The sequence below is a fragment of the Mytilus trossulus genome, chromosome 2, assembly GCF_036588685.1.
Source record: "Mytilus trossulus isolate FHL-02 chromosome 2, PNRI_Mtr1.1.1.hap1, whole genome shotgun sequence".
Lineage (NCBI taxonomy): Eukaryota > Metazoa > Mollusca > Bivalvia > Mytilida > Mytilidae > Mytilus > Mytilus trossulus.
Window position 1 is genome coordinate 32,885,691 of NC_086374.1, and position 17,077 is coordinate 32,902,767.

The 17,077-nt window shown below is 33.2% G+C and overlaps 1 protein-coding gene across 1 annotated transcript in view; it reads right to left on the minus strand.

The window, feature by feature from the left end:
* LOC134705725 (hemicentin-1-like) overlaps positions 1-16,575 on the minus strand; it is a 29,180-nt gene extending 12,605 nt beyond the window's left edge. The window contains exons 1-5 of the mRNA XM_063564446.1: positions 16,423-16,575; positions 14,514-14,674; positions 4,872-5,002; positions 2,170-2,241; positions 245-301 (exon numbers count right to left, since the gene is read on the minus strand). Coding sequence (XP_063420516.1) covers positions 245-301; positions 2,170-2,241; positions 4,872-5,002; positions 14,514-14,674; positions 16,423-16,575 — 574 coding nt within the window. The remainder of the gene's footprint in view (positions 1-244; positions 302-2,169; positions 2,242-4,871; positions 5,003-14,513; positions 14,675-16,422) is intronic.
* Between the last annotated feature and the right edge of the window lie 502 nt (positions 16,576-17,077).

Here is a 17,077-nt window from a genome sequence, read left to right on the forward strand (position 1 = left end):
TTTTTCCGTTTTGTCAATTTTTTTAATTCTTATAATTTAACGCATGAATACCTTTAAATTAAATTACTTCTTACAATTTCAAATATTACCTTAGCCAGTTTTAAAAAAAAAGAACTAAAGTTTAAATATGTTAACAACAATTACTGTTTTAAGTGATTTTAGTCTAGACCAGACAAAAACAATAAAATATTCATTTCCCAGAAGTAGATGTATACTTGTTATTTCCCCGTCTACTTTAACAAACCTGTAGGACATTTGTCTAATTCTAAAGTTGGTTCTTTGGCCTTGCAATCGGGATGAACTGAAAACAGAAACATTAAAAATGAAAACTTGTGGCCTGATAAATTTATTTTTGTTTCATATACCTTTTTCTGTTAGATCTGTCAATTTAATTACCACGACGATAATTTTAAAATTATGGAACACAATGATTTAAATACACATTTATCAAATGTATTAAAATAATATTTTTAAAACAATTAGTGGTTAGTGGTATAAGTATTCGATAGTCGGTTGACAACATTAATCTTATCAGATCAACAAACAAGACGCGCTTTGTTGTTAGATGTAGAATACATTCGGTAAATTGTATTCCTTTCTATTAAGTGGATGACGCGTACTATTCTCACAGTTTTAAAACTATAATGTACTTTTGTTTAACTAAATTTAGAACTATAAGATGAAAAACATATGCTGCTATTTCATGTTGTGCAATGCAGATGCTGCAATTTATTTTATGTTGAGTATTTCAGAAGATTTGTTGTTTCCTTCGTTGTTTTTCTGTTGATTGTAAATTCCTTTGTCGTTTTCCTGTTTGTCTTTTTACAATTATTTCTTTGGTACGTTTCTCTTCCATTTGTGAGTTCATTCTCCCTTTGATATCTTTTGCCTCTTGTTCGTAACCTCAAAACACCTTTTAAGGTAATTTGTGTAATTTTGTTGTCTAGTTGCATATCCACTAGTAATCATATTCATATTTAAAATATGTTTTATAATTTAACTTAAGTTTTTAATATTTTATCATATTGTCTTAACACTATGCCTGTTCCGACCGTATCTCAGTCCTGAAAGTCAATATCCACAAACAACTGATAGAAATAACAAATTTTAACTATTTGACAGTCTTGTTCTTTTACTGCTACATGTAGATATAAGCATTTATAACTGATAATACACATTACTTTCTTACCAATGTATTGTTGGCAATTAGTTTCGGATAAAGTAGCGGTACTTTACCAATAAGTTTAAACTATATAAGAAAGAGACTTGGATTTTGCCCCATGCGTGACGAATTGTAATTTATTTCCTTCAGAAATAAGAAGGTGTGGTTTAATCGCTAATGAGAAAACTCTCCGTCCAAGTCACAATTTGTAAAAGTAAACCATTATAGGTCAAAGTACGGTTTCAATACAGAGCCTTGGCTCACACCAAACAACAAGCTATGAAGGGCTTAAAAATATTATTGTTAAACCATTCAAACGGGAAAAACAACGATAGAATCTATATACAAAACAAGAAACGGGAAACGGAAAACACTTATGAACTAAATCAGGAAACTACAGTTACTGAACATCAGATTACTCGTAGTTGATATTAAACTTTGAACTAGCTTTCAATAACTTTTTTTTTCTTTATGTTATTTTCTTTTCTTACATATTATTGATCTCATGCATATGATTGAATCCCTTAACATTGGATTTTAACACTTTGCACTTTTAATGTGATGTTATATCACTGTTCCAGGTTTAGGAAAGTTGAGTACTCAGAAACAATGTGGGTTTTTTATGTGCCATGAGGTAATGATCATGTGCTTGTCCTTGATTGCTATCTGCTGTAATATGTTTAGTTAATTGGGTTTCTTCTTTGCATAGTTAAGATTGTTTCATTCCTGTTTCTTTTAAGCTTTCATTGGACATTGGGTTTTGTTGATGTTATTAATAAAATTGAGAAAGGAAATGGTGAATGTGTCATACATATCATTGATCGTATGTTATCACTTCACTTCACTTCATTAATAAAGGTGTACATTATAAAAGTAACTGTTAAGAATACATCATACGTAATTTTTTTTTATGTAACAAAGTAATATTTTGATGCAAATTTCGGATAGATATTATAAACGGGGCATAGGGATCCTTTTTTTTTTGGCATAAATATTTGTTAACTTACCGTAAGGTTTGCTGTTTATCATAAAGTTTGGTACAACTTCGACAGAAGTCGTATCAACTTCGAGTTCACCAGCTACAATGGAATATTATAATAAACTACATTTAAAATACACAGAAATCCTGCATCAAAAAGGCAAAAATGCACAGAATGGGAATTGAAACTGTATTCAAGGTATTGTTAACTTCGATTAGGTTATTTGGCACAACTTTTTGGAATTTTGGGTCCTCAATGCTCTTCAACTTTGTACTTGTTTGGCTTTATAACTTTTTTATGAGCGTCACTCATGAGTCTTATGTAGAGTTTTGTGTATCAAATTATAATCCTGGTAACTTTGATAACTATTGAGTGTACCAGTAAACACTATTCGCTTCGAAGTTATATAGGACTTTTTACATGTGTAAAGATAACAAAGTCAATTAATGCCAACCTATAACATACAGGGAGAAATCTGTTTGCGCTAACAATAAGTCCTGTCGTGCAATAACTCATTTGCACCAACGCCACTAGTTTGCAAATCACATAGCATTATTAGAGCAAAACACAAAAAAAATATACGATTGCGCCAATTTAAATGCATTAAATTCCTTTCTTTTTATTATATTTAGTGTGAACATCGGATAATATTAGTTATCTTGGTGTTAAATTCTGCTAATGAAAACATTCCAGTTTAACATTTTTCAACGATATTACTGCGTTTTGTCAAATACTTTCTTTCTTTATTTTTGTGAAAGAAATTGTTCTTTTCAGTTTTGAATTTTTGGGGACTTTTTTTTTATTTCTAATTAATCTTTATTTTTTACAAATTTTCGTCCTCAAATTATTTATTTTTTATATTTTATAATTGTCTACTGAACGAGTAGCTAGCCTTGCTGCTATCAATATCTATGTAGCAGCTAGACTAGCTACACGTTCGATAGTTATATTTCTCTAATTTTTGTGCTATTTTCACATTTCCTGACCGGTGTGAGAAAAATAGTTCTCCTCACTAGTGAAAAATCTGTTCTCGGCAAATGATTAGTTGAAATTTGATTATGACGTCAAAATGTTTTGTTTTCTTCTCAATTTTCCTATTGTGACGTCATGAAAAAAGGCGACCTTGCCTGATGACGTAGCATATAAAGAGCACAATTTTCTGAAAATCTTTGAAAAAGAACGATAAAAAGCATTAGAGAAACAGATTCCGACACTATAACTCGTGTATTACGATATTTCTCCACTCTCGACAGTTAAATTTTATTATTTAAAGGGCTCGGCAAGCCTTGCGCTTTAAATAATAAAATTTAACTGTCGAGAGTGGAGAAATATCGTAATACACTTGTTGCAGTGTAAGAATCTATATATCTACGTAGCCCTATGTAGCCGCAACGATATTTAACGCAAACCCAACGCAGCCCTGTTCGTTGAGATTATTTTTTTTTACGCGGTCTTAAATGTAAAAGCTTATCTGTCGTCACTTTTGAAATTTTGGAAATGTACTTGTTCATATCGCACATTACTATTTTTATTAGAAGTATATCTATGCAGTCTCTGATGTTATTACCCATATAACCTACGTCAATTTTGATTTTTTTAGAAATGTATACGCATTAGAAAGATCGTTGACTAATATTTAGACGTTATCTATACATATATAAATTTACAGATCTAACATTTATAGGTTAATATTAAGACGAATTATATTTGTACATATATATATATTTAATATGATTCGTCTAAATAACTCATGATGCTGAGTTATCTATACCGGAAGACGCCTGCAGTATGCCCGATGCGCTGGACCATATGGTCTCTCCTAGTCTAGGTGTTCGAGTGGTATAGAACGTCTGGCACGTTGCAAGGCGATTTGGTGCCACATTATCGCAGTAGCAAGAGTTCGAATCCCGGCAGACAATTTACAGATCTAACATTGTTGGGCTAATGTTTAGACGAATTATAAATACAGAATGTACACAGCCATGTATCGCCATCACTGCTGGTGATCCGATGATTTTATCTCTTAAAGAGTTGTCAATGTTTTACACCTACTTATAAATATAATTATTTCTGCTACTGTATCTTGCACTAATTTGTAGGATCTTTCACTTTAGATATTTCAGCTGATCTGTAACAATTTCATCTTCAAGCCTTATATATAATGTACTGTATTACGACGTAGATTAAAACTGACGAAGAAAGGTAACACCTGGACACCAAAAGCTTTATTATTGTGAAGCCAAGGTGAAAGAGTGGTCTAGCGCATCGGATACAGTACAAGCGAGTTGGTGTCACGATATGTCAGTAGCATGAGTTCGAATCCCTCCAAGGGAAAAACAAGTCTAACATTGGTGGGCTGATGTAGCCGTTTGGTCATGAGCTGGTGTTGTCTCGATATCAAAATAGCAGAACAACTCTAGATTCTATTGACGAGTAAAGATAACAATAGGTCATGCATTAAATTGCAGCTACATTAAAGTGTCACCCTAAGTTCCTATAGTTTCAAGTAAGAAACAATATATGTCTGATGACACAGCAATATAAGAATTCAGCTGGATTTGATTTATTATGAGGAATATTTTATCATTTAAATGTTAAAAAGCTGAACATCTTTCGAAATTAAAGTTGAATTGATCTTAACTGTTATTAATTAATAAAAGAGTAAAAAATTATTGTATAATCAGTATTAAACAAAACAGAGAAAACCATATCCTAGAAACTAAACGAACCATTCTCCATGGGAACACCGCTCACTGTAGCTACAAGTACTTTAATTTCCCTGGGACTAACTGTTGAGTAGATTCCAGCATAGAAGGATGTTCTATTAGCATTTGTATAGACAAGTTGGAACTCTTTGTAACTATAAAACAAAAGTAAAACCATAACAGATGAACCAATCCTCTATGAATATAGATATAGATATACACAAAATATAATCATCTAGAATTATTTCACCTAAATGTTTCTTAAGCAGTGGACGTATTTTATTCAAATAACCATGTTTGATATCGTAATAATTTGGCGCTGTTTTATATGTTTGAATGAATATTTGCCTACTTTAACTGTTTCACAAGACATGGCCTAATTGCGACGTCATGTTATGGAATGTCATTAAAGTTAATTTGCAATTAAATCAAATTCATCTTGAGAGGTTATCATTTCAAAAAAATAGTGGGTTCAGGTATTTCCCATCAAATATTTCATGGTAATATTCTTAACAAAGCACAACTACGTGGGCATTCACTTCAAAAGCTAACATAACCCTCAAACAGACTAGTTCAGAGGAAATGTAGTTACGATACTGTTGTCAGGTCATTAAAAATCACATATTGTGGTATTAACATTGAATCATTCATAGTGTCTTTGCATTAGAAATAAACACATGTATTAAAAAACCAGTTCTTTGGCATGGTACGATCTGTTCTTCTCATATATTTTATGATGCAAAATACTACTATCCACCTTATACGTGATATTACCAATACGTGACAACTTGTGAGATTAAGTGAATATTAAATTTTATCCATTTAGAACATTAGGCATACATCGTTTGTTACATTTGTTTAGGGGCTAACTGAAGGACGCCTGCGGGTGCGGGAGTTTCTCGCTACATTGAAGATCCATTGATGGCCTTAGGCTGTTGTCTGCTCTCGGTCGGGTTGTTTTCGCTTTGAGACATTCCTCACTTCCATTCTCAATTTTATCGTAATATTTTCATTCCACTACTTGGGTCATATTCAAGCCAGTCGTATCTGCAAGTCATTCCGGCCATTCTGGCAATGACGATATATGAAGATATATGCCGATAGAAATGAACACTTTTAGTCCCTTTGTAGCATTAAATGATACTGAAATAGGAACTTAAGTAGCATGCCATATTTGACTTTCAGACGACGCCAACTTTCCCCTTATCTGGGACAGTTGTGAAACAGTACATGTCAACTTAAGTACAAAGTTTAACTATAAATTTTAAATGAAAAAAAGCTCATCAGATGGATACAAATAGAAATACCACCAATAAACAATGACATCAAAAGCACTATCTTGTGTCGGAATAGGGCTATTTGGTGGTATGACACCTACATCTAACAAAAACACAGAGTGAACGTGAACATGTACTTATACATCCCTTCATAAAAAACTATTTGAGTACAGATATACTTTCAACACGGTATTAGTGTCGTCATATCGATAAGCGAGTAGTACAAACATTTTGTAATGGTTTTGTTAAGTTGGGCGTGATTGTGTTAATTGTTTTAAGTGACAAAAAAGGTCATTATATAAACCTACGGATTTTTTGTTGTACTGAGGTAATTCTGAAAATAAATTCAAGCTGATATGCATCTTTGTTTACGGTTTACATGTTAACATTAAAAAAAAATATTTTATACATGTAGTTATAATTTGACAAAGATGCTTATGTTAAAACTTAAAAGTTGTTATTAGTTTCATATTAGTTAAGAAAATGATTTGTTTACTGTCTGTTCCATCATAAATTTCATTATAATACTACTGTCTTCTTATATTCTGGAAAAAAATATATTTGCACACAATTTAAGGTTTATGAAAATTCAGTGTCATTGTTTCAGTAGTGTCATGGATTGATTTAGTTTATGTTCGACATGGTTTAGTTCTGCCGTTCCATTCGTGTTTAATAGAAGAGTAACGAGCTAAATAAAAAGACATTATTGTGTGCAACTATTGAAATACTGTTAAAATATATTTTCGCTGAAACTTTTTTTCGCGTTTAACCCATTTTATCCTAGTTTAATACCGGAGTCACACATCAGCGTATAGCATCGACTTACGTGTGTCCTAGTACCGGCGTCACACATTAGCGTGTAGACCGGCGTGCACCAAACGTACAGAGAAAATTGACTAAGTCGGTATACGTTAGTTGCACGACAGAGGAACGCTAAGCAATCGTTAAACGCGCGTTGCATAAGTTTGAAGTACGTCGAAATGCATAGGTATACGCTTGGTTAAATGCTACAACTCGAGGAATTCCCGCACCCGTAGGTGTCCTTCAGCTGGCTCCTAAATATATGTATACTAGTATAGTGATAATGGACTTCATACTAAACTCCAAATTATACACAAGAAACTAAAATCAAAAATCATACAAGACTAACAAAGGCCAGAGGCTCCTGATTTGGGACAGGCGCAAAATTGCGATGGGATTAAACATGATTATTAGATCTCAACCCTCCCCCTATACCTCAAGCCAATGTAGAAAAGTAAACAATACACTAAAATTCAGTTCAAGAGAAGTCCGAGTCCGATGTCAAAAGATGTAACAAAAAAATATAAATAAAATGACAATAATACATAATGAACAACAGACTACTAGCAGTTAACTGACATGCCAGCTCCAGACCTCAATTAAACTGATTGAAAGATTATGTCTTCATCATATGTATATCAGGCATAATCCCTCCCGTTAGGGGTTTATTATCATACTATCATAAAATATATGAGAAGAACATTACCCGTGTCATGCCAACAACTGCTTTTTAGAAATAAATGTGTTTAGTTCTGATGCAAAGACCCTATAAGTGAATCAATAGTAAAGCCAAAATATGCAATCTTTAATGACCTGATAACAGTATCGTAACTATATCCCTTTTAATAAGTCTGTTTAAAGGTTTTGTTAGTTTCTGAGGTGAATGCTGACTTTTTTGTGCTTTATAAAGAATGTTTCCATAATAAATTGGATGTGAAATACCTGAACGTATAAGATGTCTGCATCTAGAAACTTTTTTCCTTTTTAGCGTGATTCCATCTACCTTAGACAAACGCCAGGCATACTTGGTTTTCAAGTCGAAAGAAAATAAGTCTAGAATCTGGTTACATTTCGGTAAATGAACTTTTATGATCAACCCGGTTCTTAGGGTGAACACTAAATTTTCCAAAAATCTGGAAGTCGACTTAATTTGTTTAACATTGGTATAGATGAATACTGTTTAACACTCATGTAATGCAGTACAAGCTTATGTTGATTTGTCACCTAAATATGTTTCAATGGCATATTGTCCATTGTCTGTACTGTACCATCGATATTCGTTCATTTAGATACATGAAATTAACTGCAACTCGTAAATCAATACATTTTATGAAAAGTCAATATTAGCTTGTACTGCATTACATGTAATGTTCAGTGTTCGTCTAAATCTCATAACCTGGACCAATAATAGTCCATTTGTCAATGACCGATTTGATTCTGTTATTACACACTTTTTAAACAAATTAATTCCCTTTGTCAATCGTAGACTGGTTCCATACCGGACAAAATTGGCCTTTGCTAATGCAAAGTATGATGAATAGAAAGTGATGTATTGACGGTTTAACTAATTTTTCATAAAAAAATAATTTCTGATGTCAAAAGTATTTAGATTAAGTGTCGGTTAGTGTACAGAAATGTATATACTATGAAAATTTGAGCGAGGGACTTGCCACAAGCTCTTATTTTCATAGTATATACCTTTCTATACACTATCCAATTTAGCACATAAATCCTGTATTTAGTCTATTGATATGTTTTGGCCGACTAGGTTTAGCTCATTTACGTAGTTTTGTAAATCTACTCCCTATTATCATTGAAAGATATTGACTCCAGAATGAAAAGATGAAAAGATTGTAGTTGCTGGTGTAAGTATGTTTATTGATATAAAGCTGTGTTTTTCTATACATGATAAATTTTAAAACATCTAGATAGTTTGCAGTGGCAGATCCCAAAAAAGGGGGTTGGAAAACGGTTTTTTTTGGGGGATGATCAATGTTTTGAACGAGAACATACATTTGGACCCCTCCCCCTTTATTTTGGGTTAAAACTCCTTTTAAAATGGATGGATCTGTCCCTGGTATGTACCCTTAGGTAGTCTATTGCATGGAATATGTGTCACTGGAAATTAAGCAACCAATACTAAATCAATTCATGACGAAATAGATCAAATTGCTTTAATTTTCCTTCACAAGTTTTCATGGTTCACTCTATTTTTAGCTCACCTGGCCCGAAGGGCCAAGTGAGCTTTTCTCATCACTTGGCGTCCGTCGTCCGTCGTCGTTAACTTTTACAAAAATCTTCTTCTCTGAAACTTTTGGCCAAATTAATCCAAACTTGGCCATAATCATCATTGGGGTATCTAGTTTCAAAATTGTGTGGCGTGACCCCGCCAACCAACCAAGATGACCGCCACGGCTAAAAATAGAACATAGGGGTAAAATGCAGTTTTTGGCTTATAACTCAAAAACCAAAGCATTTAGATGAAAATACGGATTGTTTGTGTTATTTAAATTTACTGTTACGAAATATTAAAAATTATTATAAATTAAGGAATGTATCTCCCTCATGCATAGCTCTGATTCCTTTCACGGATTTGGCTATACTTTTTGGACCTTTTGGATTATAGCTCTACATCATTTATATAAGCTTTGGGTTTCAAATAGTTTGGCCACGAGCATCACTGAAGAGACATGTATTGTCGAAATGCGCATCTGGTGCAAAAAATTGGTACCGTTAATTTTATTACTACCACTGGGTCGATGCCTCTGCTGGTGGACTTTTAGTCCCCGATGGTATCACCAGCCCAGTAGCCAGTACTTCGGTACTGGCATGAAAATACGGATTTTTTGTGTTATTTAAATTTACTGTTACGAAATATTAGAAATTATTATAAATTAAGGAATGTATCTCCCTCATGCATAGCTCTGATTCCTTTCACGGATTTGGCTATACTTTTCGGACCTTTTGGATTATAGCTCTACATCATTTATATAAGCTTTGGGTTTCAAATAGTTTGGCCACGAGCATCACTGAAGAGACATGTATTGTCGAAATGCGCATCTGGTGCAAGAAAATTGGTACCGTTAATTGTATTACTACCACTGGGTCGATGCCTCTGCTGGTGGACTATTAGTCTCCGAGGGTATCACCAGCCCAGTAGCCAGTACTTCGGTACTGGCATGAAAATACGGATTTTTTGTGTTATTTTAATTTACTGTTACGAAATATTAGAAATTATTATAAATTAAGGAATGTATCTCCCTCATGCATAGCTCTGATTCCTTTCACGGATTTGGCTATACTTTTCGGACCTTTTGGATTATAGCTCTACATCATTTATATAAGCTTTGGGTTTCAAATATTTTGGACAGGAGCATCACTGAAGAGACATGTATTGTAGAAATGCGCATCTGGTGCAAGAAAATTGGTACCGTTAATTTTATTAGTACAAATCTGACATGGGGGTTAATTTGTTCATCAGGTCAAGATCTATCTGCTCTAAAATTTTCAGATGAATCAGACAATCCGTTGTTGGGTTGCTGCCCCTAAATTGGTAATTTTGAGGAAACTTTTCGGTTATTATTTTGTATATTATTATCGATAAAGATAAACTGTAAACAGCAATAATGTTCAGCAAAGTAAGATCTACAAATAAGTTAACATGACCGAAATAGTCAAATTACCCTTTTAGGAGTTATTGCCCTTTATAGTCAATTTTTAACCATTTTTCGTAGATCTTAGTAATCTTTTACAAAAATCTTCTCCTCTGAAACAACTTGGCCAAATTAAACCAAACTTGGCCACACCTATCATTGGGGTATCTTGTTTAAAAAATGTGTGGTGTGACCTGGCCAACCAACCAAGATGGCCGCCACAGCTAAAAATAGAACATAGGGGTAAAATGCAGTTTAGAGCAAATCTGACAGGGATAAATTTATTCATCAGGTCAAGATCTATATATCTGCCCTGAATTTTGCAGATGAATCAGACAACCCGTTGTTGGGTTGCTGCCCCTGAATTGGCAATTTCAAGGAAATTTTGCTGTTTTTGGTTATTATCTTGAATATTATTATAGATAGAGATAAACTGTGAACAGCAATAATGTTCAGCAAAGTAAGATCTACAAATAAGTTAACATGACCGAAATGGTCAGTTGACCCCTTTAGGGGCTATTTACTTTTATAGTCAATTTTTAACAATTTTTTGTAAATCTTTGTTATCTTTTACAAAAATCTTGTCCTCTGATACTACGTGGCCAAATTAAACCAAACTTGGCCACAATCATCATTTGTATATCTAGTTTTAAAAATGTGTGGCGTGACCCGGTCAACTAACCAAAACGGCCGCCACGGGTAAAAATTAAAAAAAATAGGGGTAAAATGCAGTTTTTGGCTTATAACTCAAAAACCAAAGATTTTAAAGCAAATCTGACATGAAGTAAAATTGTTTATCAAGTAAAAATATATCTGCCCTGAAATTTTTAAAATGAATCAGACAACCTGTTGTTGGGTTGCTGCCCCTGAACTGGTAATTTTAAGGAAATTTTGCTGTTTTCGGTTATTATCTTGAATATTATTATAGATAGAGATAAACTTTAAAATACAATAAATGTTGGCAAAGTAAGATCTATGAATAAGTCAACATGACCGAAATTGTCAGTTGACCCCTTTAAGAGTTATTGCCCTTTATAGTCAAGTTTTAACCATTTTTTTCGTAAATCTTAGTAATCTTTTACAAAAATCTTCTCTGAAACTACTGGGCCAAATTAATTATAGATAGAGATAATTGTAAGCAGCTAGAATGTTCAGTAAAGTAAGATGAACAAACACATCACCATCCTTTGTTTAATATTCACAAAAACCAAGGTGAGCGACACAGGCTCTTTAGAGCCTCTAGTTTTGGTACGGAGTAATAACATAAAGATAAATGATACACTTTTAGATGGCAAAGTACTCTAATCTAGTTATAAAGAACTATAATATGTGTTACTCTTTATTTAAATGAAAGAAACGTTTAATTGTCAAAAACATTTTTAGATCTATTAAAGATTAAATAGTGGGATGTTCAAAAATTAATTTGAAAACTATTGACAAACAATTTAGTTTAATTTGGAACAAACATTTTTTTTCAAAATAGCCAGTAGCAATTTTCATTTCAATATCTTGATTACAATACAATGAAATCTTACCCTTGTGGTCAATCATGCGTAGTTACTTAGTACACGGAAAAAGTATGTACTATGAAAGTTAGAAGGGCAAATTTAAGCAATTTGATTGGACGAGAAGTTGTAAGTATGTGCTTACAAAAAAAATAATGTAATTAAAAGAAATGGAAGCCTTAAATATTACTCACATTACGCACAGGTAAATTTGATCGTTCTGCTACCTCTCCATTATAAATGAAAATTAATGTCCCTCATAAGGGAGGCAACTGAAAGAGGGATCTCTAATTACAGGTTCTATTGCGGGAATTGGAAAATAGCCTATCAGAACCCACAACAATGTCGGTTTATGTGTGACAAATATCCGGACTCGAAATCCGGATAAAAGCAGATATTTAGCAAAATACATGTATGTATCTTTTTAAAATCTAAATCGGGTCGATTGAACTATTATACGGTTGCTTTACTTTTGTATTTTTTAAACACACCTATACTGCAAATAATGTTTGTGCTATGCATTTTACTCTACATATGGATTTAGGGTGCAATCAACAGTTTTTTTCTATGACGTCACATTTTTAGGGACCATGCATAAGTGACCCTTAGTGGTGGACTGATTAATAAAGATACTTGTATAAAACTTGATATCACTGGAATCAGAATGTTCTCTAGTTTATAATGAAATAAAAATAATGTGTACTTTTAATATATTAAAAACATTCCATCCAATGAACATGGGGGAAAAAAGCTCTAATTTTGACAGAAAAAACTTGAAACCAGGTCATGTGCACAGACATGAAGACATGATCCATGCACATTTTTCATAATCAAAACTGTATGAAATTTGTAGGTTTTTACCTGGCCTTTCAAAAAAATCTTGTTTCAGGGTACGGTTTCCTGCTCCGAAAAGAGCTACAGTGGCTGCAAATAAGTTTTCAATTTTCACTGCCAAAAAAACAGGATGTTTACAAAGTTGTCTCCCCTCAAAACATGTAAAGTTAATTTAATTTTTAAAAATATTTCAATCATTTAACCTGTTTTAATTGAAAGCTAATTAACTATTTTTTACAATCAAACACAAAAAACATGATACTTTTGCACCAATTGAGTTAATAAACAGGGGTTTCCCTCCATGGTTATTTTTAGTCAGGGAATAACCCCTAGTTTTTTATACGAAACTGTTTATAGCACCCTTACTTGAAATGCCTTTATAGTGGGTGAGGTTCAAGAATAATTGTATTTATCAAGTTCGTGAACAAATTACTTTTAGAAGGTGTTACTTGTGAGATTTGTCTACCGAATCACCAGTGGGGTATTCGTTGCAAATTGGGTAACGTCAAGTAAGGCCGTTTTTAATGTCATTTGTACCATATTTCATTATTACGAGAAACATGTTTCTGAAGCTAAGTACTTGATAGACAATTTAACACTTTAAAATTCCACGAGGTACTTACAGAATTTAAACTTGTTTACTAACCGAGTCGACTGTTTCGGCATTTGTCGCTCCACTTTATTAAGATGAAACCATTATGAATTAACATGGATCTAATGCATGTCCAGTTCTGTAAATACTATTACAATTTTTAGACACTTATCTGAACCATGTCAAGCGCTTAACCAAACCATACTAATTCCGACATTTTGGTTATCATGCGTTAAATTCTTCGAACAATAATTTAAATCTAGATAGTTTGACTAACAATGTAAAGTCAAACATGTAATTTACGTTTTATTTTAAAATTTAGGCAATCGTTCTGGGGAGTAACCTAACTGATCCATGACCAACTTCACAAAACTATGACAAAATCACTGTACTAAACGCTGATTGGTATGATGACGTTACTACCCGTGTAAAAGGTATTATATTTGTACAACTGAAAAATCATTAAATCTTTATGATTTTCGTCCATTTTATTGAACTTTTCTCACTTAATCATTGTGTGTATTTACACTATTTATTTTGTTATTCAGAAGGACTGTTTTCGAATTTAGATATATACAGATTATATAGTTACATTTTAAATTACGTACTAAATGATAACTTAAGTAATTAAAAATTTTGTTTGATATATTTTCGATCTTGAAAAATATATCTACATCAAATTTTAGAAAAACCGCGCATTTACTGTTATAGTTTTAGTATAAATTAAAATGTTAATGAACTACTGAGTCAGTTTTGTACATCATTTGAACATATTCATGTGTAAGTAATTTATTTGCATGGCCTATTGACTCAGTGGTACAGCTGTTCCCAGCGGGAAATTGATTGGGAATGACAACGCATTGCACTTGTTTCAATATCTTTACAATAATATTATTTCTACACAGTTTTGTTTTTTTTTTCAAATTATTATATACACTTAAAAACAAATCATATTTATAGTCATAATTATATTGCATTACTTTTCAATTTTCAAGTACACTTACTTTTTTGAGCAGTTAACATCATTCTGCAAGTTACCTCCTACTTTCTCTATCAGTATGTATGACATCAGGCTTGTGTTACATATGACGTCCATGTCCAATGCATCAAACTTTGGTTCGTTGGAAAATGTTATAAAAGATTTTCCGCCAAACAGGACATATATCTGAATATGATAAAAAAAAAAGTAGTTTTTTTGTGAACGTATGTTGGTTTGTTAAAATAAAAGTTGCGCTGTATGTATTAAAAGAGGTCACGATCGGCGAGAGACATTAATTGCTGGATATAATTGTCCAACAGATATTTTGGGGAAAACATTATTTTTACTCCTGATCATGTTACACTATGATTAAAAGCTATTTTTGGGTTTTTTTTTGTGGTTGGGTATGGGAAAGTGACATTTGCGTTTATCTAGACGTCTTTTGGTTCGTTCAAATGTGCTTTTGCTTACTCATTGATGTTTATTCTCACATCTCCTTTTATTCATACTTTGTTTACACTAATTTTGTATGTCGTAAAATTGAAAATAATAAACAAGAGTAATTATTGACTTGTCTTTACTTAATGTTCTTGAACCTTTTTTATCACACATTCTAGGAATGTTATTTAATGTAGTTGTAAGTGGACTGAGTTATCATTGAGTTTAAACCTACACAAGTTTCATATAAATATGTCTGACCAACTTTACTAGCCAATGGTTATGATTCAGTTCCCTCCTCTACACTAATGGGGGATAAGGTAGAATTTCGAATACATGATATAATGATTTCCATTGGTCGTAGTTGTAACTGGCTGCATCCAATCAAAAAACACTTTTAAGGTGGCCACATAAATTGTCGAAAATCAGCCAATTAAAGTTCCTTCAAGTTGGTATGTTTCTCTAGAAAATGTTGCAATGTGAACGTATGTTTTTGGTTCCGTCTTCACGGAATTTGTAAACACTAGACACACCCATCTTACCCTACCCAGAAGAGTTTTTAAGTAGTGCAATTGGTCAAAAATGTATTTGAAATGGGTGTGACTATTGTCTATCTGTGGATGACGCAGCATTGTAATCACAAATGTTGGCTAGATCTGTCACGGTTTGAAAGGAGGGGACTTGATCGTAACCCTTGGCTAGCGAAGATGATTTTTATAGTATATGTTTTTATTTAAATTCCAGGTAGACTGATCGAACAACCGATAGAAGCCCATGAAGCTACCTGAAAACCGATTTATTTTTATGGAAGTGTAACGTGTAACCAGGCGTTTATATCCCAAACGTCCGTTCCAGTCAATACTTGGATCCAAGTTGTCCACAAACAATACGGTAATACTAAAAACTACAACTATCTATGTTATGAACAATGAACTAAAATATACACACTGACTCTTTGTCGAAATAAAGTTACAACAGACAAATATATATATATACAACTATAATACAATAGAACAGCCTGTCCTCAAGATGGGACGATGTGTCACTAAAAGACAGTATTGCTGGTACCGCCTGTCTGTATCAGACAGTGTGTGCTGGTACAGCCTGTCCTCCGAATGGGACAGTCTGTCACGTCCAGACAGTGCGGGCTGGTACAACTTGTCCTCCGAGTTGGACAGTCTGTCACTACCAGACAGTGCGGGCTGGTACAACTTGTCCTCCAAGTGGGACAGTCTGCCTTAATTGTCAATCTGATCAACTCGAACGTTTACTTTTGTACCCAGTACAAAGTGTCCTCTCAATATTAAAGCTCTTCCAGCCCATAATATTGCCGACGTACGCTCTGTTGACTAATGACAGCTCATCGACAGCCAACCGACAGCCTCGAGTGCCGTTCCTTACTCTCTTATATACCCGTGGTCAACACCACTAATTCCTTGACAAGGCTGTTCTCTAAATGTTAACCCCTACATAGCTTAGAAAGTCCTTACAATTACCCGTATAATTTTGGACCCGGCCACTAATATTCCCGTCAAACGTCTAGATCCATTTAACGCTTCTTTCTGCATAAAATATGCATATGTAATACAAGATTCTCCAGATTCATAACCATAACGACCAATAAACATTACAGAAGCCTTTAGGGCCATGCTATTATATACATTTTAAGAAATGACTGTAATATTTTTTCTGACCAGAATATACTGATTGTAAACTGAGAACAAAAAGCTACATACTGAGTTGAATAAGCAAAAGGAACGCCATATAAACATTCAAAAGCAGCTAAATGTAATTCGCTCAAAAAACAATATGTTGAATGACGCTGTTGCGAATTGTGAAAAGACACAGAAAACAACTATTGATAATCTAACAGAACTATTCCAATATCAAAAAAAAACAACGGCACTATGCGTGGCACCATCGATTCTAACAATCTGACGACAGTTGTTGGTGAAAATGAAAATAAGATCAACAATATGAAAGCCAAATTAGATATAAAAACTACAACATTATCGAATGAAATAAAATCTAGCCTTGATTCTAAAATCATTAGAATCACAAAGATTAGCGACAGTCGTGCATTTGGATTGTGTAACCTCAAGTCTAAAGTGTCTATTGAACTTAAAGAGATCTATACTTCCGTTCTTAGTT